General features: G+C 41.0%; 1 protein-coding gene across 1 annotated transcript in view; it reads left to right on the top strand.

Annotated features, from left to right (window-relative positions):
- LOC307143668 (stonustoxin subunit alpha-like) overlaps positions 1-22,005 on the top strand; it is a 72,004-nt gene extending 49,999 nt beyond the window's left edge. The window contains exon 7 of the mRNA XM_079845401.1: positions 20,916-22,005. Within this exon, the coding sequence (XP_079701527.1) occupies positions 20,916-21,445 (530 nt within the window). The 3' untranslated portion in view covers positions 21,446-22,005. The remainder of the gene's footprint in view (positions 1-20,915) is intronic.
- Positions 22,006-22,422: the final 417 nt, after the last annotated feature.

The raw sequence follows: 22,422 nt of genomic DNA, 5'->3' as shown, positions 1-22,422 counted from the left end.
TGTTCATGTGTGTGTTCATAAGTGTGTGTTTATGACTGTGTGTTCATGAGTGTGTGTTCAAGAGTGTGTGTTCATGAGTGTGTGCTCATGAGTGTGTGTTCAAGAGTGTGTGTTCATGTGTGTGTGTTCATGTGTGTGTGTTCATGTGTGTGTGTTCATGAGTGTGTTCATGTGTGTGTGTTCATGAGTGTGTGTTTATGAGTGTGTGTTCATGAGTGTGTGTTCAAGAGTGTGTGTTCTTGTGTGTGTGTTCATGCGTGTGTGTTCATGTGTGTGTGTTCATGAGTGTGTTCATGTGTGTGTGTTCATGAGTGTGTGTTCATGAGTGTGTGTTCATGAGTGTGTGTTCATGAGTGTGTGTTCATGAGTGTGTTCATGAGTGTGTGTTCATGAGTGTGTGTTCATGAGTGTGTGTTCATGAGTGTGTTCATGAGTGTGTGTTCATGAGTGTGTGTTCATGAGTGTGTTCATGAGTGTGTGTTCATGAGTGTGTGTTCATGAGTGTGTGTTCATGAGGGTGTGTTCATGAGTGTGTTCATGAGTGTGTGTTCATGAGTGTGTGTTCATGAGTGGGTTCATGAGTGTGTGTTCATGAGTGTGTGTTCATGAGTGTGTTCATGAGTGTGTTCATGAGTGTGTTCATGAGTGTGTGTTCATGAGTGTGTTCATGAGTGTGTGTTCAAGAGTGTGTGTTCATGAGTGTGTGTTTATGAGTGTGTGTTCATGAGTGTGTGTTTATGAGTGTGTTCATGAGTGTGTGTTCATGAGTGTGTGTTCATGAGTGTGTGTTTATGAGTGTGTGTTTATGAGTGTGTGTTTATGAGTGTGTGTTCATGAGTGTGTGTTCAAGAGTGTGTGTTCATGAGTGTGTGTTTATGAGTGTGTGTTTATGAGTGTGTGTTCATGAGTGTGTGTTCAAGAGTGTGTTCATGAGTGTGAGTTTATGAGTGTGTGTTCATGAGTGTGTGTTCATGAGTGTGTGTTCATGAGTGTGTGATCATGAGTGTGTGTTTATGAGTGTTTGTTTATAAGTGTGTGTTCATGAGTGTGTGATCATGAGTGTGTGTTTATGAGTGTGTGTTCATGAGTGTGTGTTTATGAGTGTGTGTTCATGAGTGTGTGTTCATGAGTGTGTGTTTATGAGTGTGTGTTCATAAGTGTGTGTTCAAGAGTGTGTGTTCATGAGTGTGTGATCATGAGTGTGTGTTTATGAGTGTTTGTTTATAAGTGTGTGTTTATAAGTGTGTGTTCATGAGTGTGTGATCATGAGTGTGTGTTTATGAGTGTGTGTTCATGAGTGTGTGTTTATGAGTGTGTGTTCATGAGTGTGTGTTCATGAGTGTGTGTTCATGAGTGTGTGTTCATGTGTGTGTTCATAAGTGTGTGTTTATGACTGTGTGTTCATGAGTGTGTGTTCAAGAGTGTGTGTTCATGAGTGTGTGCTCATGAGTGTGTGTTCAAGAGTGTGTGTTCATGTGTGTGTGTTCATGTGTGTGTGTTCATGTGTGTGTGTTCATGAGTGTGTTCATGTGTGTGTGTTCATGAGTGTGTGTTTATGAGTGTGTGTTCATGAGTGTGTGTTCAAGAGTGTGTGTTCTTGTGTGTGTGTTCATGCGTGTGTGTTCATGTGTGTGTGTTCATGAGTGTGTTCATGTGTGTGTGTTCATGAGTGTGTGTTCATGAGTGTGTTCATGAGTGTGTGTTCATGAGTGTGTGTTCATGAGTGTGTGTTCATGAGTGTGTTCATGAGTGTGTGTTCATGAGTGTGTGTTCATGAGTGTGTGTTCATGAGTGTGTTCATGAGTGTGTGTTCATGAGTGTGTGTTCATGAGTGTGTTCATGAGTGTGTGTTCATGAGTGTGTGTTCATGAGTGTGTGTTCATGAGGGTGTGTTCATGAGTGTGTTCATGAGTGTGTGTTCATGAGTGTGTGTTCATGAGTGGGTTCATGAGTGTGTGTTCATGAGTGTGTGTTCATGAGTGTGTTCATGAGTGTGTTCATGAGTGTGTTCATGAGTGTGTGTTCATGAGTGTGTTCATGAGTGTGTGTTCAAGAGTGTGTGTTCATGAGTGTGTGTTTATGAGTGTGTGTTCATGAGTGTGTGTTTATGAGTGTGTGTTTATGAGTGTTTGTTTATGAGTGTGTGTTCATGAGTGTGTGTTCAAGAGTGTGTTCATGAGTGTGTGTTTATGAGTGTGTGTTCATGAGTGTGTGTTCATGAGTGTGTGTTTATGAGTGTGTGTTTATGAGTGCGTGTTCATGAGTGTGTGTTCATGAGTGTGTGATCATGAGTGTGTGTTTATGAGTGTTTGTTTATAAGTGTGTGTTCATGAGTGTGTGATCATGAGTGTGTGTTTATGAGTGTGTGTTCATGAGTGTGTGTTTATGAGTGTGTGTTCATGAGTGTGTGTTCATGAGTGTGTGTTTATGAGTGTGTGTTCATAAGTGTGTGTTCAAGAGTGTGTGTTCATGAGTGTGTGATCATGAGTGTGTGTTTATGAGTGTTTGTTTATAAGTGTGTGTTTATAAGTGTGTGTTCATGAGTGTGTGATCATGAGTGTGTGTTTATGAGTGTGTGTTCATGAGTGTGTGTTTATGAGTGTGTGTTCATGAGTGTGTGTTCATGAGTGTGTGTTCATGAGTGTGTGTTTATGAGTGTGTGTGCATAAGTGTGTGTTCAAGAGTGTGTGTTCATGAGTGTGTGTTCATGAGTGTGTGTTCATGAGTGTGTGTTTATGAGTGTGTGTTCATGAGTGTGTGTTCATGAGTGTGTGTTTATGAGTGTGTGTTCAAGAGTGTGTGTTCATGAGTGCGTGTTTATGAGTGTGTGTTAATGAGTGTGTGTTCATGAGTGTGTGATCATGAGTGTGTGTTTATGAGTGTGTGTTTATGAGTATGTGTTTATGAGTGTGTTCATGAGTGTGTGTTCAAGAGTGTGTGTTCATGAGTGTGTGTTTATGAGTGTGTGTTTATGAGTGTGTGTTCATGAGTGTGTGTTCAAGAGTGTGTTCATGAGTGTGTGTTTATGAGTGTGTGTTCATGAGTGTGTGTTCATGAGTGTGTGTTTATGAGTGTGTGTTTATGAGTGCGTGTTCATGAGTGTGTGTTCATGTGTGTGATCATGAGTTTTTGTTTATAAGTGTGTGTTCATGAGTGTGTGATTATGAGTGTGTGTTTATGAGTGTGTGTTCATGAGTGTGTGTTTATGAGTGTGTGTTCATGAGTGTGTGTTCATGAGTGTGTGTTTATGAGTGTGTGTTCATAAGTGTGTGTTCAAGAGTGTGTGTTCATGAGTGTGTGTTCATGAGTGTGTGTTTATGAGTGTGTGTTCATGAGTGTGTGTTCATGAGTGTGTGTTTATGAGTGTGTGTTCAAGAGTGTGTGTTCATGAGTGTGTGTTCATGAGTGTGTGTTTATGAGTGTGTGTTCATGAGTGTGTGTTCAAGAGTGTGTGTTTATGAGTGTGTTCAAGAGTGTGTGTTCAAGAGTGTGTGTTCATGAGTGTGTGTTCATGAGTGTGTGTTCATGAGTGTGTGTTCATGAGTGTGTGATCATGAGTGTGTGTTTATGAGTGTGTGTTCATGAGTGTGTGTTCAAGAGTGTGTGTTCATGTGTGTGTGTTCATGTGTGTGTGTTCATGTGTGTGTGTTCATGAGTGTGTTCATGTGTGTGTGTTCATGAGTGTGTGTTCATGAGTGTGTGTTCATGAGTGTGTGTTCATGAGTGTGTTCATGAGTGTGTGTTCATGAGTGTGTGTGCATAAGTGTGTGTTCAAGAGTGTGTGTTCATGAGTGTGTGTTCATGAGTGTGTGTTCATGAGTGTGAGTTCATGAGTGTGTGTTCATGAGTGTGTTCATGAGTGTGTGTTCATGAGTGTGTGTTCATGAGTGTGTGTTCATGAGTGTGTGTTCATGAGTGTGTTCATGAGTGTGTGTTTATGAGTGTGTGTGCATAAGTGTGTGTTCAAGAGTGTGTGTTCATGAGTGTGTGTTCATGAGTGTGTGTTCATGAGTGTGTGTTCATGAGTGTGTTCATGTGTGTGTGTTCATGTGTGTATGTTCATGAGTGTGTTCATGTGTGTGTGTTCATGAGTGTGTGTTTATGAGTGTGTGTTCATGAGTGTGTGTTCATGAGTGTGTGTGTTCAAGAGTGTGTGTTCAAGAGTGTGTGTTCATGAGTGTGTGTTCATGAGTGTGTGTTCATGAGTGTGTGTTCATGAGTGTGTGTTCAAGAGTGTGTGTTCAAGAGTGTGTGTTCAAGAGTGTGTGTTCATGAGTGTGTTCATGAGTGTGTGTTCATGAGTGTGTGTTCATGAGTGTGTGTTCATGAGTGTGTGTTCATGAGTGTGTGTTCATGAGTGTGTGATGATGAGTGTGTGTTTATGAGTGTGTGTTTATGAGTGTGTGTTTATGAGTGTGTGTTCATGAGTGTGTGTTCAAGAGTGTGTGTTCATGAGTGTGTGTTCATGAGTGTGTGTTCAATAGTGTGTTCATGAGTGTGTGTTTATGAGTGTGTGTTCATGAGTGTGTGTTCATGAGTGTGTGTTTATGAGTGTGTGTTTATGAGTGCGTGTTCATGAGTGTGTGTTCATGAGTGTGTGATCATGAGTGTGTGTTTATGAGTGTTTGTTTATAAGTGTGTGTTCATGAGTGTGTGATCATGAGTGTGTGTTTATGAGTGTGTGTTCATGAGTGTGTGTTCATGAGTGTGTGTTCATGAGTGTGTGTTCATGAGTGTGTGTTCATGAGTGTGTGTTCATGAGTGTGTGTTTATGAGTGTGTGTTCATAAGTGTGTGTTCAAGAGTGTGTGTTCATGAGTGTGTGATCATGAGTGTGTGTTTATGAGTGTTTGTTTATAAGTGTGTGTTCATGAGTGTGTGTGCATAAGTGTGTGTTCAAGAGTGTGTGTTCATGTGTGTGTTCATGAGTGTGTGTTTATGAGTGTGTTCAAGAGTGTGTGTTCAAGAGTGTGTGTTCATGAGTGTGTGTTCATGAGTGTGTGTTCATGAGTGTGTGTTCATGAGTGTGTGTTCATGAGTGTGTGATCATGAGTGTGTGTTTATGAGTGTGTGTTCATGAGTGTGTGTTCAAGAGTGTGTGTTCATGTGTGTGTTCATGTGTGTGTGTTCATGTGTGTATGTTCATGAGTGTGTTCATGTGTGTGTGTTCATGAGTGTGTGTTTATGAGTGTGTGTTCATGAGTGTGTGTGTTCAAGAGTGTGTGTTCAAGAGTGTGTGTTCATGAGTGTGTGTTCATGAGTGTGTGTTCAAGAGTGTGTGTTCAAGAGTGTGTGTTTATGAGTGTGTGTTTATGAGTGTGTGTTCATGAGTGTGTGTTCAAGAGTGTGTGTTCAAGAGTGTGTGTTCATGAGTGTGTGTTCATGAGTGTGTGTTCATGAGTGTGTGTTCATGAGTGTGAGTTTATGAGTGTGTGTTTATGAGTGTGTGTTCATGAGTGTGTGTTCATGAGTGTGTGTTTATGAGTGTGTGTTCATGAGTGTGTGTTCATGAGTGTGTGTTCGTGAGTGTGTGTTTATGAGTGTGTGTTCATGAGTGTGTGTTCATGAGTGTGTGTTTATGAGTGTGTGTTCATGAGTGTGTGTTCAAGAGTGTGTGTTTATGAGTGTGTTCAAGAGTGTGTGTTCAAGAGTGTGTGTTCATGAGTGTGTGTTCATGAGTGTGTGTTCATGAGTGTGTGTTCATGAGTGTGTGATCATGAGTGTGTGTTTATGAGTGTGTGTTCATGAGTGTGTGTTCAAGAGTGTGTGTTCATGTGTGTGTGTTCATGTGTGTGTGTTCATGTGTGTGTGTTCATGAGTGTGTTCATGTGTGTGTGTTCATGAGTGTGTGTTTATGAGTGTGTGTTCATGAGTGTGTGTTCAAGAGTGTGTGTTCATGTGTGTGTTCATGTGTGTGTGTTCATGTGTGTATGTTCATGAGTGTGTTCATGTGTGTGTGTTCATGAGTGTGTGTTTATGAGTGTGTGTTCATGAGTGTGTGTTCATGAGTGTGTGTGTTCAAGAGTGTGTGTTCAAGAGTGTGTGTTCATGAGTGTGTGTTCATGAGTGTGTGTTCATGAGTGTGTGTTCAAGAGTGTGTGTTCAAGAGTGTGTGTTCAAGAGTGTGTGTTCATGAGTGTGTTCATGAGTGTGTGTTCATGAGTGTGTGTTCATGAGTGTGTGTTCATGAGTGTGTGTTCATGAGTGTGTGTTCATGAGTGTGTGTTCATGAGTGTGTGATGATGAGTGTGTGTTTATGAGTGTGTGTTCATGAGTGTGTGTTCATGAGTGTGTGTTCATGAGTGTGTGATGATGAGTGTGTGTTTATGAGTGTGTGTTTATGAGTGTGTGTTTATGAGTGTGTGTTCATGAGTGTGTGTTCAAGAGTGTGTGTTCATGAGTGTGTGTTCATGAGTGTGTGTTCAAGAGTGTGTTCATGAGTGTGTGTTTATGAGTGTGTGTTCATGAGTGTGTGTTCATGAGTGTGTGTTTATGAGTGTGTGTTTTTGAGTGCGTGTTCATGAGTGTGTGTTCATGAGTGTGTGATCATGAGTGTGTGTTTATGAGTGTGTGTTCATGAGTGTGTGTTTATGAGTGTGTGTTCATGAGTGTGTGTTCATGAGTGTGTGTTCATGAGTGTGTGATCATGAGTGTGTGTTTATGAGTGTGTGTTTATGAGTGTGTGTTTATGAGTGTGTGTTCATGAGTGTGTGATCATGAGTGTGTGTTTATGAGTGTGTGTTCATGAGTGTGTGTTCATGAGTGTGTGTTTATGAATGTGTGTTCATGAGTGTGTGTTCAAGAGTGTGTGTTCATGAGTGTGTGTTTATGAATGTGTGTTCATGAGTGTGTGTTCAAGAGTGTGTGTTCATGTGTGTGTGTTCATGTGTGTGTGTTCATGAGTGTGTTCATGTGTGTGTGTTCATGAGTGTGTGTTTATGAGTGTGTGTTCATGAGTGTGTGTTCATGTGTGTGTGTTCATGAGTGTGTGTTCATGTGTGTGTGTTCATGAGTGTGTGTTTATGAGTGTGTGTTCATGAGTGTGTGTTCAAGAGTGTGTGTTCATGTGTGTGTGTTCATGTGTGTGTGTTCATGAGTGTGTGTTCATGAGTGTGTGTTCATGAGTGTGTGTTCATGAGTGTGTGTTCATGAGTGTGTGTTCAAGAGTGTGTGTTCAAGAGTGTGTGTTCAAGAGTGTGTGTTTATGAGTGTGTGTTTATGAGTGTGTGTTCATGAGTGTGTATTCAAGAGTGTGTGTTCAAGAGTGTGTGTTCATGAGTGTGTGTTCATGAGTGTGTGTTCATGAGTGTGAGTTTATGAGTGTGTGTTTATGAGTGTGTGTTCATGAGTGTGTGTTTATGAGTGTGTGTTCATGAGTGTGTGTTCATGAGTGTGTGTTCATGAGTGTGAGTTTATGAGTGTGTGTTTATGAGTGTGTGTTCATGAGTGTGTGTTTATGAGTGTGTGTTCATGAGTGTGTGTTCATGAGTGTGTGTTTATGAGTGTGTGTTCATGAGTGTGTGTTCAAGAGTGTGTGTTCATGAGTGTGTGTTCATGAATGTGTTCATGAGTGTGTGTTCATGAGTGTGTGTTCATGAGTGTGTGTTCATGAGTGTGTGTTTATGAGTGTGTGTTCATGAGTGTGTGTTCATGAGTGTGTGTTTATGAGTGTGTGTTCATGAGTGTGTGTTCAAGAGTGTGTGTTTATGAGTGTGTTCAAGAGTGTGTGTTCAAGAGTGTGTGTTCAAGAGTGTGTGTTCATGAGTGTGTGTTCATGAGTGTGTGTTCATGAGTGTGTGTTCATGAGTGTGTGATCATGAGTGTGTGTTTATGAGTGTGTGTTCATGAGTGTGTGTTCAAGAGTGTGTGTTCATGTGTGTGTGTTCATGTGTGTGTGTTCATGTGTGTGTGTTCATGAGTGTGTTCATGTGTGTGTGTTCATGAGTGTGTGTTTATGAGTGTGTGTTCATGAGTGTGTGTTCAAGAGTGTGTGTTCATGTGTGTGTTCATGTGTGTGTGTTCATGTGTGTATGTTCATGAGTGTGTTCATGTGTGTGTGTTCATGAGTGTGTGTTTATGAGTGTGTGTTCATGAGTGTGTGTTCATGAGTGTGTGTGTTCAAGAGTGTGTGTTCAAGAGTGTGTGTTCATGAGTGTGTGTTCATGAGTGTGTGTTCATGAGTGTGTGTTCAAGAGTGTGTGTTCAAGAGTGTGTGTTCATGAGTGTGTGTTCATGAGTGTGTTCATGAGTGTGTGTTCATGAGTGTGTGTTCATGAGTGTGTGTTCATGAGTGTGTGTTCATGAGTGTGTGTTCATGAGTGTGTGATGATGAGTGTGTGTTTATGAGTGTGTGTTTATGAGTGTGTGTTTATGAGTGTGTGTTCATGAGTGTGTGTTCAAGAGTGTGTGTTCATGAGTGTGTGTTCATGTGTGTGTGTTCAAGAGTGTGTTCAAGAGTGTGTGTTTATGAGTGTGTGTTCATGAGTGTGTGTTCATGAGTGTGTGTTTATGAGTGTGTGTTCATGAGTGTGTGTTTATGAGTGTGTGTTTATGAGTGCGTGTTCATGAGTGTGTGTTTATGAGTGTGTGATCATGAGTGTGTGTTTATGAGTGTTTGTTTATAAGTGTGTGTTCATGAGTGTGTGATCATGAGTGTGTGTTTATGAGTGTGTGTTCATGAGTGTGTGTTTATGAGTGTGTGTTCATGAGTGTGTGTTCATGAGTGTGTGTTTATGAGTGTGTGTTCATAAGTGTGTGTTCAAGAGTGTGTGTTCATGAGTGTGTGATCATGAGTGTGTGTTTATGAGTGTTTGTTTATAAGTGTGTGTTCATGAGTGTGTGATCATGAGTGTGTGTTTATGAGTGTGTGTTCATGAGTGTGTGTTCATGAGTGTGTGTTCATGATTGTGTGTTCATGAGTGTGTGTTTATGAGTGTGTGTGCATAAGTGTGTGTTCAAGAGTGTGTGTTCATGAGTGTGTGTTCATGAGTGTGTGTTTATGAGTGTGTGTTCATGAGTGTGTGTTCATGAGTGTGTGTTTATGAGTGTGTGTTCAAGAGTGTGTGTTCAAGAGTGTGTTTATGAGTGTGTGTTCATGATTGTGTGTTCATGAGTGTGTGATCATGAGTGTGTGTTTATGAGTGTGTGTTTATGAGTATGTGTTTCTGAGTGTGTGTTCCTGAGTGTGTGTTCAAGAGTGTGTGTTCATGAGTGTGTGTTTATGAGTGTGTGTTTATGAGTGTGTGTTCATGAGTGTGTGTTCAAGAGTGTGTTCATGAGTGTGTGTTTATGAGTGTGTGTTCATGAGTGTGTGTTCATGAGTGTGTGTTTATGAGTGTGTGTTTATGAGTGCGTGTTCATGAGTGTGTGTTTATGAGTGTGTGTTTATGAGTGTGTGTTCATGAGTGTGTGTTTATGAGTGTGTGTTTATGAGTGTGTGTTCATGAGTGTGTGATCATGAGTGTTTGTTTATAAGTGTGTGTTCATGAGTGTGTGATCATGAGTGTGTGTTTATGAGTGTGTGTTCATGAGTGTGTGTTTATGAGTGTGTGTTCATGAGTGTGTGTTCATGAGTGTGTGTTTATGAGTGTGTGTTCATAAGTGTGTGTTCAAGAGTGTGTGTTCATGAGTGTGTGTTCATGAGTGTGTGTTTATGAGTGTGTGTTCATGAGTGTGTGTTCATGAGTGTGTGTTTATGAGTGTGTGTTCAAGAGTGTGTGTTCATGAGTGTGTGTTTATGAGTGTGTGTTCATGAGTGTGTGTTCATGAGTGTGTGATCATGAGTGTGTGTTTATGAGTGTGTGTTTATGAGTGTGTGTTTATGAGTGTGTGTTCATGAGTGTGTGTTCATGAGTGTGTGATCATGAGTGTGTGTTTATGAGTGTGTGTTCATGAGTGTGTGTTCATGAGTGTGTGTTTATGAATGTGTGTTCATGAGTGTGTGTTCAAGAGTGTGTGTTCATGAGTGTGTGTTTATGAATGTGTGTTCATGAGTGTGTGTTCAAGAGTGTGTGTTCATGTGTGTGTGTTCATGTGTGTGTGTTCATGAGTGTGTTCATGTGTGTGTGTTCATGAGTGTGTGTTTATGAGTGTGTGTTCATGAGTGTGTGTTCATGTGTGTGTGTTCATGTGTGTGTGTTCATGTGTGTGTGTTCATGAGTGTGTGTTTATGAGTGTGTGTTCATGAGTGTGTGTTCAAGAGTGTGTGTTCATGTGTGTGTGTTCATGTGTGTGTTCATGAGTGTGTGTTCATGAGTGTGTGTTCATGAGTGTGTGTTCATGAGTGTGTGTTCAAGAGTGTGTGTTCAAGAGTGTGTGTTCAAGAGTGTGTGTTTATGAGTGTGTGTTTATGAGTGTGTGTTCATGAGTGTGTGTTCAAGAGTGTGTGTTCAAGAGTGTGTGTTCATGAGTGTGTGTTCATGAGTGTGTGTTCATGAGTGTGTGTTCATGAGTGTGTGTTCATGAGTGTGTGTTCAAGAGTGTGTGTTCAAGAGTGTGTGTTCAAGAGTGTGTGTTCAAGAGTGTGTGTTTATGAGTGTGTGTTTATGAGTGTGTGTTCATGAGTGTGTGTTCATGAGTGTGTGTTTATGAGTGTGTGTTCATGAGTGTGTGTTCATGAGTGTGTGATCATGAGTGTGTGTTTATGAGTGTGTGTTTATGAGTGTGTGTTCATGAGTGTGTGTTCAAGAGTGTGTGTTTATGAGTGTGTGTTCATGAGTGTTTTCATGAGTGTGTGTTCATGAGTGTGTGTTCATGAGTGTGTGTTCATGAGTGTGTGTTCATGAGTGTGTGTTCATGAGTGTGTGTTCATGAGTGTGTGTTCATGAGTGTGTGTTCATGAGTGTGTTCATGAGTGTGTGTTCATGAGTGTGTGTTCATGAGTGTGTTCATGAGTGTGTGTTCATGAGTGTGTGTTCATGAGTGTGTGTTCATGAGTGTGTGTTCATGAGTGTGTTCATGAGTGTGTGTTCATGAGTGTGTGTTCATGAGTGTGTTCATGAGTGTGTGTTCATGAGTTTGTGTTCATGAGTGTGTGTTCATGAGTGTGTTCATGAGTGTGTGTTCATGAGTGTTTTCATGAGTGTGTGTTCAAGAGTGTGTGTTCATGAGTGTGTGTTTATGAGTGTGTGTTCATGAGTGTGTGTTCATGAGTGTGTGTTTATGAGTGTGTGTTTATGAGTGTGTGTTCATGAGTGTGTGATCATGAGTGTGTGTTTATGAGTGTTTGTTTATAAGTGTGTGTTCATGAGTGTGTGATCATGAGTGTGTGTTTATGAGTGTGTGTTCATGAGTGTGTGTTTATGAGTGTGTGTTCATGAGTGTGTGTTCATGAGTGTGTGTTTATGAGTGTGTGTGCATAAGTGTGTGTTCAAGAGTGTGTGTTCATGAGTGTGTGTTCATGAGTGTGTGTTTATGAGTGTGTGTTCATGAGTGTGTGTTTATGAGTGTGTGTTCAAGAGTGTGTGTTCATGAGTGTGTGTTTATGAGTGTGTGTTCATGAGTGTGTGTTCATGAGTGTGTGATGATGAGTGTGTGTTTATGAGTGTGTGTTTATGAGTGTGTGTTTATGAGTGTGTGTTCATGAGTGTGTGTTCATGAGTGTGTGTTCATGAGTGTGCGTTCATGAGTGTGTTCATGTGTGTGTGTTCATGAGTGTGTGTTTATGAGTGTGTGTTCATGAGTGTGTGTTCATGTGTGTGTGTTCATGTGTGTGTGTTCATGTGTGTGTGTTCATGAGTGTGTGTTTATGAGTGTGTGTTCATGAGTGTGTGTTCAAGAGTGTGTGTTCATGTGTGTGTGTTCATGTGTGTGTGTTCATGAGTGTGTGTTCATGAGTGTGTGTTCATGAGTGTGTGTTCATGAGTGTGTGTTCATGAGTGTGTGTTCAAGAGTGTGTGTTCAAGAGTGTGTGTTCAAGAGTGTGTGTTTATGAGTGTGTGTTTATGAGTGTGTGTTCATGAGTGTGTGTTCAAGAGTGTGTGTTCAAGAGTGTGTGTTCATGAGTGTGTGTTCATGAGTGTGTGTTCATGAGTGTGAGTTTATGAGTGTGTGTTTATGAGTGTGTGTTCATGAGTGTGTGTTTATGAGTGTGTGTTCATGAGTGTGTGTTCATGAGTGTGTGTTCATGAGTGTGAGTTTATGAGTGTGTGTTTATGAGTGTGTGTTCATGAGTGTGTGTTTATGAGTGTGTGTTCATGAGTGTGTGTTCATGAGTGTGTGTTTATGAGTGTGTGTTCATGAGTGTGTGTTCAAGAGTGTGTGTTCATGAGTGTGTGTTCATGAATGTGTTCATGAGTGTGTGTTCATGAGTGTGTGTTCATGAGTGTGTGTTCATGAGTGTGTGTTTATGAGTGTGTGTTCATGAGTGTGTGTTCATGAGTGTGTGTTTATGAGTGTGTGTTCATGAGTGTGTGTTCAAGAGTGTGTGTTTATGAGTGTGTTCAAGAGTGTGTGTTCAAGAGTGTGTGTTCAAGAGTGTGTGTTCATGAGTGTGTGTTCATGAGTGTGTGTTCATGAGTGTGTGTTCATGAGTGTGTGATCATGAGTGTGTGATCATGAGTGTGTGTTTATGAGTGTGTGTTCATGAGTGTGTGTTCAAGAGTGTGTGTTCATGTGTGTGTGTTCATGTGTGTGTGTTCATGTGTGTGTGTTCATGAGTGTGTTCATGTGTGTGTGTTCATGAGTGTGTGTTTATGAGTGTGTGTTCATGAGTGTGTGTTCAAGAGTGTGTGTTCATGTGTGTGTTCATGTGTGTGTGTTCATGTGTGTATGTTCATGAGTGTGTTCATGTGTGTGTGTTCATGAGTGTGTGTTTATGAGTGTGTGTTCATGAGTGTGTGTTCATGAGTGTGTGTGTTCAAGAGTGTGTGTTCAAGAGTGTGTGTTCATGAGTGTGTGTTCATGAGTGTGTGTTCATGAGTGTGTGTTCAAGAGTGTGTGTTCAAGAGTGTGTGTTCATGAGTGTGTGTTCATGAGTGTGTTCATGAGTGTGTGTTCATGAGTGTGTGTTCATGAGTGTGTGTTCATGAGTGTGTGTTCATGAGTGTGTGTTCATGAGTGTGTGATGATGAGTGTGTGTTTATGAGTGTGTGTTTATGAGTGTGTGTTTATGAGTGTGTGTTCATGAGTGTGTGTTCAAGAGTGTGTGTTCATGAGTGTGTGTTCATGTGTGTGTGTTCAAGAGTGTGTTCAAGAGTGTGTGTTTATGAGTGTGTGTTCATGAGTGTGTGTTCATGAGTGTGTGTTTATGAGTGTGTGTTCATGAGTGTGTGTTTATGAGTGTGTGTTTATGAGTGCGTGTTCATGAGTGTGTGTTTATGAGTGTGTGATCATGAGTGTGTGTTTATGAGTGTTTGTTTATAAGTGTGTGTTCATGAGTGTGTGATCATGAGTGTGTGTTTATGAGTGTGTGTTCATGAGTGTGTGTTTATGAGTGTGTGTTCATGAGTGTGTGTTCATGAGTGTGTGTTTATGAGTGTGTGTTCATAAGTGTGTGTTCAAGAGTGTGTGTTCATGAGTGTGTGATCATGAGTGTGTGTTTATGAGTGTTTGTTTATAAGTGTGTGTTCTTGAGTGTGTGATCATGAGTGTGTGTTTATGAGTGTGTGTTCATGAGTGTGTGTTCATGAGTGTGTGTTCATGAGTGTGTGTTCATGAGTGTGTGTTTATGAGTGTGTGTGCATAAGTGTGTGTTCAAGAGTGTGTGTTCATGAGTGTGTGTTCATGAGTGTGTGTTTATGAGTGTGTGTTCATGAGTGTGTGTTCATGAGTGTGTGTTTATGAGTGTGTGTTCAAGAGTGTGTGTTCAAGAGTGTGTTTATGAGTGTGTGTTCATGATTGTGTGTTCATGAGTGTGTGATCATGAGTGTGTGTTTATGAGTGTGTGTTTATGAGTATGTGTTTCTGAGTGTGTGTTCCTGAGTGTGTGTTCAAGAGTGTGTGTTCATGAGTGTGTGTTTATGAGTGTGTGTTTATGAGTGTGTGTTCATGAGTGTGTGTTCAAGAGTGTGTTCATGAGTGTGTGTTTATGAGTGTGTGTTCATGAGTGTGTGTTCATGAGTGTGTGTTTATGAGTGTGTGTTTATGAGTGCGTGTTCATGAGTGTGTGTTTATGAGTGTGTGTTTATGAGTGTGTGTTCATGAGTGTGTGTTTATGAGTGTGTGTTTATGAGTGTGTGTTCATGAGTGTGTGATCATGAGTGTTTGTTTATAAGTGTGTGTTCATGAGTGTGTGATCATGAGTGTGTGTTTATGAGTGTGTGTTCATGAGTGTGTGTTTATGAGTGTGTGTTCATGAGTGTGTGTTCATGAGTGTGTGTTTATGAGTGTGTGTTCATAAGTGTGTGTTCAAGAGTGTGTGTTCATGAGTGTGTGTTCATGAGTGTGTGTTTATGAGTGTGTGTTCATGAGTGTGTGTTCATGAGTGTGTGTTTATGAGTGTGTGTTCAAGAGTGTGTGTTCATGAGTGTGTGTTTATGAGTGTGTGTTCATGAGTGTGTGTTCATGAGTGTGTGATCATGAGTGTGTGTTTATGAGTGTGTGTTTATGAGTGTGTGTTTATGAGTGTGTGTTCATGAGTGTGTGTTCATGAGTGTGTGATCATGAGTGTGTGTTTATGAGTGTGTGTTCATGAGTGTGTGTTCATGAGTGTGTGTTTATGAATGTGTGTTCATGAGTGTGTGTTCAAGAGTGTGTGTTCATGAGTGTGTGTTTATGAATGTGTGTTCATGAGTGTGTGTTCAAGAGTGTGTGTTCATGTGTGTGTGTTCATGTGTGTGTGTTCATGAGTGTGTTCATGTGTGTGTGTTCATGAGTGTGTGTTTATGAGTGTGTGTTCATGAGTGTGTGTTCATGTGTTTGTGTTCATGTGTGTGTGTTCATGTGTGTGTGTTCATGAGTGTGTGTTTATGAGTGTGTGTTCATGAGTGTGTGTTCAAGAGTGTGTGTTCATGTGTGTGTGTTCATGTGTGTGTTCATGAGTGTGTGTTCATGAGTGTGTGTTCATGAGTGTGTGTTCATGAGTGTGTGTTCAAGAGTGTGTGTTCAAGAGTGTGTGTTCAAGAGTGTGTGTTTATGAGTGTGTGTTTATGAGTGTGTGTTCATGAGTGTGTGTTCAAGAGTGTGTGTTCAAGAGTGTGTGTTCATGAGTGTGTGTTCATGAGTGTGTGTTCATGAGTGTGTGTTCATGAGTGTGTGTTCATGAGTGTGTGTTCAAGAGTGTGTGTTCAAGAGTGTGTGTTCAAGAGTGTGTGTTCAAGAGTGTGTGTTTATGAGTGTGTGTTTATGAGTGTGTGTTCATGAGTGTGTGTTCATGAGTGTGTGTTTATGAGTGTGTGTTCATGAGTGTGTGTTCATGAGTGTGTGATCATGAGTGTGTGTTTATGAGTGTGTGTTTATGAGTGTGTGTTCATGAGTGTGTGTTCAAGAGTGTGTGTTTATGAGTGTGTGTTCATGAGTGTGTGTTCAAGAGTGTGTGTTCAAGAGTGTGTGTTCATGAGTGTGTGTTCATGAGTGTGTTCATGAGTGTGTGTTCATGAGTGTGTGTTCATGAGTGTGTGTTCATGAGTGTGTGTTCATGAGTGTGTGTTCATGAGTGTGTGATGATGAGTGTGTGTTTATGAGTGTGTGTTTATGAGTGTGTGTTTATGAGTGTGTGTTCATGAGTGTGTGTTCAAGAGTGTGTGTTCATGAGTGTGTGTTCATGTGTGTGTGTTCAAGAGTGTGTTCAAGAGTGTGTGTTTATGAGTGTGTGTTCATGAGTGTGTGTTCATGAGTGTGTGTTTATGAGTGTGTGTTCATGAGTGTGTGTTTATGAGTGTGTGTTTATGAGTGCGTGTTCATGAGTGTGTGTTTATGAGTGTGTGATCATGAGTGTGTGTTTATGAGTGTTTGTTTATAAGTGTGTGTTCATGAGTGTGTGATCATGAGTGTGTGTTCATGAGTGTGTGTTCATGAGTGTGTGTTTATGAGTGTGTGTTCATGAGTGTGTGTTCATGAGTGTGTGTTTATGAGTGTGTGTTCATAAGTGTGTGTTCAAGAGTGTGTGTTCATGAGTGTGTGATCATGAGTGTGTGTTTATGAGTGTTTGTTTATAAGTGTGTGTTCATGAGTGTGTGATCATGAGTGTGTGTTTATGAGTGTGTGTTCATGAGTGTGTGTTCATGAGTGTGTGTTCATGAGTGTGTGTTCATGAGTGTGTGTTTATGAGTGTGTGTGCATAAGTGTGTGTTCAAGAGTGTGTGTTCATGAGTGTGTGTTCATGAGTGTGTGTTTATGAGTGTGTGTTCATGAGTGTGTGTTCATGAGTGTGTGTTTATGAGTGTGTGTTCAAGAGTGTGTGTTCAAGAGTGTGTTTATGAGTGTGTGTTCATGATTGTGTGTTCATGAGTGTGTGATCATGAGTGTGTGTTTATGAGTGTGTGTTTATGAGTATGTGTTTCTGAGTGTGTGTTCCTGAGTGTGTGTTCAAGAGTGTGTGTTCATGAGTGTGTGTTTATGAGTGTGTGTTTATGAGTGTGTGTTCATGAGTGTGTGTTCAAGAGTGTGTTCATGAGTGTGTGTTTATGAGTGTGTGTTCATGAGTGTGTGTTCATGAGTGTGTGTTTATGAGTGTGTGTTTATGAGTGCGTGTTCATGAGTGTGTGTTTATGAGTGTGTGTTTATGAGTGTGTGTTCATGAGTGTGTGTTTATGAGTGTGTGTTTATGAGTGTGTGTTCATGAGTGTGTGATCATGAGTGTTTGTTTATAAGTGTGTGTTCATGAGTGTGTGATCATGAGTGTGTGTTTATGAGTGTGTGTTCATGAGTGTGTGTTTATGAGTGTGTGTTCATGAGTGTGTGTTCATGAGTGTGTGTTTATGAGTGTGTGTTCATAAGTGTGTGTTCAAGAGTGTGTGTTCATGAGTGTGTGTTCATGAGTGTGTGTTTATGAGTGTGTGTTCATGAGTGTGTGTTCATGAGTGTGTGTTTATGAGTGTGTGTTCAAGAGTGTGTGTTCATGAGTGTGTGTTTATGAGTGTGTGTTCATGAGTGTGTGTTCATGAGTGTGTGATCATGAGTGTGTGTTTATGAGTGTGTGTTTATGAGTGTGTGTTTATGAGTGTGTGTTTATGAGTGTGTGTTCATGAGTGTGTGTTCATGAGTGTGTGATCATGAGTGTGTGTTCATGAGTGTGTGTTTATGAATGTGTGTTCATGAGTGTGTGTTCAAGAGTGTGTGTTCATGTGTGTGTGTTCATGTGTGTGTGTTCATGAGTGTGTTCATGTGTGTGTGTTCATGAGTGTGTGTTCATGAGTGTGTGTTCATGAGTGTGTGTTTATGAATGTGTGTTCATGAGTGTGTGTTCAAGAGTGTGTGTTCATGAGTGTGTGTTTATGAATGTGTGTTCATGAGTGTGTGTTCAAGAGTGTGTGTTCATGTGTGTGTGTTCATGTGTGTGTGTTCATGAGTGTGTTCATGTGTGTGTGTTCATGAGTGTGTGTTTATGAGTGTGTGTTCATGAGTGTGTGTTCATGTGTTTGTGTTCATGTGTGTGTGTTCATGTGTGTGTGTTCATGAGTGTGTGTTTATGAGTGTGTGTTCATGAGTGTGTGTTCAAGAGTGTGTGTTCATGTGTGTGTGTTCATGTGTGTGTTCATGAGTGTGTGTTCATGAGTGTGTGTTCATGAGTGTGTGTTCATGAGTGTGTGTTCAAGAGTGTGTGTTCAAGAGTGTGTGTTCAAGAGTGTGTGTTTATGAGTGTGTGTTTATGAGTGTGTGTTCATGAGTGTGTGTTCAAGAGTGTGTGTTCAAGAGTGTGTGTTCATGAGTGTGTGTTCATGAGTGTGTGTTCATGAGTGTGTGTTCATGAGTGTGTGTTCATGAGTGTGTGTTCAAGAGTGTGTGTTCAAGAGTGTGTGTTCAAGAGTGTGTGTTCAAGAGTGTGTGTTTATGAGTGTGTGTTTATGAGTGTGTGTTCATGAGTGTGTGTTCATGAGTGTGTGTTTATGAGTGTGTGTTCATGAGTGTGTGTTCATGAGTGTGTGATCATGAGTGTGTGTTTATGAGTGTGTGTTTATGAGTGTGTGTTCATGAGTGTGTGTTCAAGAGTGTGTGTTTATGAGTGTGTGTTCATGAGTGTTTTCATGAGTGTGTGTTCATGAGTGTGTGTTCATGAGTGTGTGTTCATGAGTGTGTGTTCATGAGTGTGTGTTCATGAGTGTGTGTTCATGAGTGTGTGTTCATGAGTGTGTGTTCATGAGTGTGTTCATGAGTGTGTGTTCATGAGTGTGTGTTCATGAGTGTGTGTTCATGAGTGTGTTCATGAGTGTGTGTTCATGAGTGTGTGTTCATGAGTGTGTGTTCATGAGTGTGTGTTCATGAGTGTGTTCATGAGTGTGTGTTCATGAGTGTGTGTTCATGAGTGTGTTCATGAGTGTGTGTTCATGAGTTTGTGTTCATGAGTGTGTGTTCATGAGTGTGTTCATGAGTGTGTTCATGAGTGTGTTCATGAGTGTGTGTTCATGAGTGTTTTCATGAGTGTGTGTTCAAGAGTGTGTGTTCATGAGTGTGTGTTTATGAGTGTGTGTTCATGAGTCTGTGTTCATGAGTGTGTGTTTATGAGTGTGTGTTTATGAGTGTGTGTTCATGAGTGTGTGATCATGAGTGTGTGTTTATGAGTGTTTGTTTATAAGTGTGTGTTCATGAGTGTGTGATCATGAGTGTGTGTTTATGAGTGTGTGTTCATGAGTGTGTGTTTATGAGTGTGTGTTCATGAGTGTGTGTTCATGAGTGTGTGTTTATGAGTGTGTGTGCATAAGTGTGTGTTCAAGAGTGTGTGTTCATGAGTGTGTGTTCATGAGTGTGTGTTTATGAGTGTGTGTTCATGAGTGTGTGTTTATGAGTGTGTGTTCAAGAGTGTGTGTTCATGAGTGTGTGTTTATGAGTGTGTGTTCATGAGTGTGTGTTCATGAGTGTGTGATGATGAGTGTGTGTTTATGAGTGTGTGTTTATGAGTGTGTGTTTATGAGTGTGTGTTCATGAGTGTGTGTTCATGAGTGTGTGTTCATGAGTGTGTGTTCATGAGTGTGTGTTCAAGAGTGTGTTCATGAGTGTGTGTTTATGAGTGTGTGTTCATGAGTGTGTGTTCATGAGTGTGTGTTTATGAGTGTGTGTTTATGAGTGCGTGTTCATGAGTGTGTGTTCATGAGTGTGTGATCATGAGTGTGTGTTTATGAGTGTTTGTTTATAAGTGTGTGTTCATGAGTGTGTGATCATGAGTGTGTGTTTATGAGTGTGTGTTTATGAGTGTGTGTTTATGAGTGTGTGTTTATGAGTGTGTGTTCATGAGTGTGTGTTCAAGAGTGTGTGTTCATGAGTGTGTGTTCATGAGTGTGTGTTCAAGAGTGTGTTCATGAGTGTGTGTTTATGAGTGTGTGTTCATGAGTGTGTGTTCATGAGTGTGTGTTTATGAGTGTGTGTTTATGAGTGCGTGTTCATGAGTGTGTGTTCATGAGTGTGTGATCATGAGTGTGTGTTTATGAGTGTTTGTTTATAAGTGTGTGTTCATGAGTGTGTGATCATGAGTGTGTGTTTATGAGTGTGTGTTTATGAGTGTGTGTTCATGAGTGTGTGATCATGAGTGTGTGTTTATGAGTGTGTGTTCATGAGTGTGTGTTTATGAGTGTGTGTTCATGAGTGTGTGTTCAAGAGTGTGTGTTCATGAGTGTGTGTTCATGAGTGTGTGTTCATGAGTGTGTGTTCATGAGTGTGTGTTCATGAGTGTGAGTTTATGAGTGTGTGTTTATGAGTGTGTGTTCATGAGTGTGTGTTCATGAGTGTGTGTTTGAGTGTGTGTTCATGAGTGTGTGTTCAAGAGTGTGTGTTCATGAGTGTCTGTTCATGAATGTGTTCATGATTGTGTGTTCATGAGTGTGTGTTCATGAGTGTGTGTTCATGAGTGTGTGTTTATGAGTGTGTGTTCATGAGTGTGTGTTCATGAGTGTGTGTTTATGAGTGTCTGTTCATGAGTGTGTGTTCAAGAGTGTGTGTTTATGAGTGTGTTCAAGAGTGTGTGTTCAAGAGTGTGTGTTCATGAGTGTGTGTTCATGAGTGTGTGTTCATGAGTGTGTGTTCATGAGTGTGTGATCATGAGTGTGTGTTTATGAGTGTGTGTTCATGAGTGTGTGTTCAAGAGTGTGTGTTCATGTGTGTGTGTTCATGTGTGTGTGTTCATGTGTGTGTGTTCATGAGTGTGTTCATGTGTGTGTGTTCATGAGTGTGTGTTTATGAGTGTGTGTTCATGAGTGTGTGTTCAAGAGTGTGTGTTCATGTGTGTGTTCATGTGTGTGTGTTCATGTGTGTATGTTCATGAGTGTGTTCATGTGTGTGTGTTCATGAGTGTGTGTTTATGAGTGTGTGTTCATGAGTGTGTGTTCATGAGTGTGTGTTCAAGAGTGTGTGTTCAAGAGTGTGTGTTCAAGAGTGTGTGTTCATGAGTGTGTGTTCATGAGTGTGTGTTCATGAGTGTGTGTTCAAGAGTGTGTGTTCAAGAGTGTGTGTTCAAGAGTGTGTGTTCATGAGTGTGTTCATGAGTGTGTGTTCATGAGTGTGTGTTCATGAGTGTGTGTTCATGAGTGTGTGTTCATGAGTGTGTGTTCATGAGTGTGTGTTCATGAGTGTGTGTTCATGAGTGTGTTCATGAGTGTGTGTTCATGAGTGTGTGTTCATGAGTGTGTTCATGAGTGTGTTCATGAGTGTGTGTTCATGAGTGTGTGTTCATGAGTGTGTGTTCATGAGTGTGTGTTCATGGGTTTTTGAGTTGATCGTGTGAATGATGATTAATCTGAACTGAGACACTGATGATATATTGAACATGAAGAGTTCAGCTGCATTAGATCAGATTCATAATCGCTCATTCTGTGTGTTTCTCTCCATCAGACTCTCTTCGGCTGAATCCAGACATGAACTCATTGCATAACTGGCTCAGTCTGTCTGAGGACAACAGATTGATTACATACACTCCCTTCGTTCAGTCCTATCCTGATCATCCTGACAGATTTGAGTATTTGCAGGTGTTGTTTAGAGAGATTGTGAGCGGACGCTCTTACTGGGAGGTTGATTGGAGTGGGCATGTGTTTATAACAGTGTCATATCAGAGCATCTGCAGGAGTGGACATGGTATTAAGTGTTCGTTTGGATTTAATGCTCAGTCCTGGAGTTTGCTCTGCACTGCTGACAGTTACTCATTCTGGCACAATCACATAGAGACTAAAGTCCCTGTGAAGCCCCTCAGCCGCTCTGGCTATAATAGAGTAGGAGTGTATGTGGATCCCAGTGAAGGAACTCTGTCCTTCTACAGCGTCTCTAGAGACTCACTGAGCCTCATCCACACAGTCCAGACCACATTCACTGAGCCGCTCTATCCTGGGTTAGGGGTTCATCTTAAATCATCAGTGAAACTGATTTGATGAATCAGGAGAGACTGATGAGGGATTCTACCCATAATGCTTTGAGCTCATGATAAATCAGTGACTGTGGGACGTTATAGAGTCTCTTCATTACATTAATACTACAGCTGATCTCCTGTCACTGAAACAACATGTGTGTGCGTGTAATAAACCCTCATACAGACAAGATCAATGTGTGTGTGTGTGTGTGTGTGTGTGTGTGTGTGTAATAAACCCTCATACAGACAAGATCTGTGTGTGTGTGTGTGTGTGTAATAAACCCTCATACAGACAAGATCAGTGTGTGTGTGTGTGTGTGTGTGTGTCTGTAATAAACCCTCATACAGACAAGATCAGTGTGTGTGTGTGTGTGTAATAAACCCTCATACAGACAAGATCAGTGTGTGTGTGTGTGTGTGTGTGTGTGTGTGTGTGTAATAAACCCTCATACAGACAAGATCAGTGTGTGTGTGTGTGTGTGTGTGTGTGTGTGTGTGTGTGTGTGTGTAATAAACCCTCATACAGACAAGATCAGTGTGTGTGTGTGTGTGTGTGTGTGTGTGTGTAATAAACCCTCATACAAACAAGATCAGTGTGTGTGTGTGTGTGTGTGTGTGTGTGTGTGTAATAAACCCTCATACAAACAAGATCAGTGTGTGTGTGTGTGTGTGTGTGTGTGTGTGTGTGTGTGTGTGTGTGTGTGTGTGTGTGTGTGTGTGTGTGTGTAATAAACCCTCATACAGACAAGATCAGTGTGTGTGTGTGTGTGTGTGTGTGTGTGTGTGTGTGTGTGTGTGTGTGTGTGTGTGTGTGTGTGTAATAAACCCTCATACAGACAAGATCAGTGTGTGTGTGTGTGTGTGTGTGTGTGTGTAATATACCCTCATACAAACAAGATCAGTGTGTGTGTGTGTGTGTGTGTGTGTGTGTGTGTGTGTGTGTGTGTAATAAACCCTCATACAGACAAGATCAGTGTGTGTGTGTGTGTGTGTGTGTGT

This window comes from Gobio gobio (assembly GCF_949357685.1).
Source record: "Gobio gobio genome assembly, chromosome: 20".
NCBI classification, from domain to species: Eukaryota; Metazoa; Chordata; class Actinopteri; order Cypriniformes; family Gobionidae; genus Gobio; species Gobio gobio.
The sequence above is the reverse complement of the archived record's forward strand: the minus strand, read 5'-3'. Positions and strand labels throughout refer to the sequence as shown.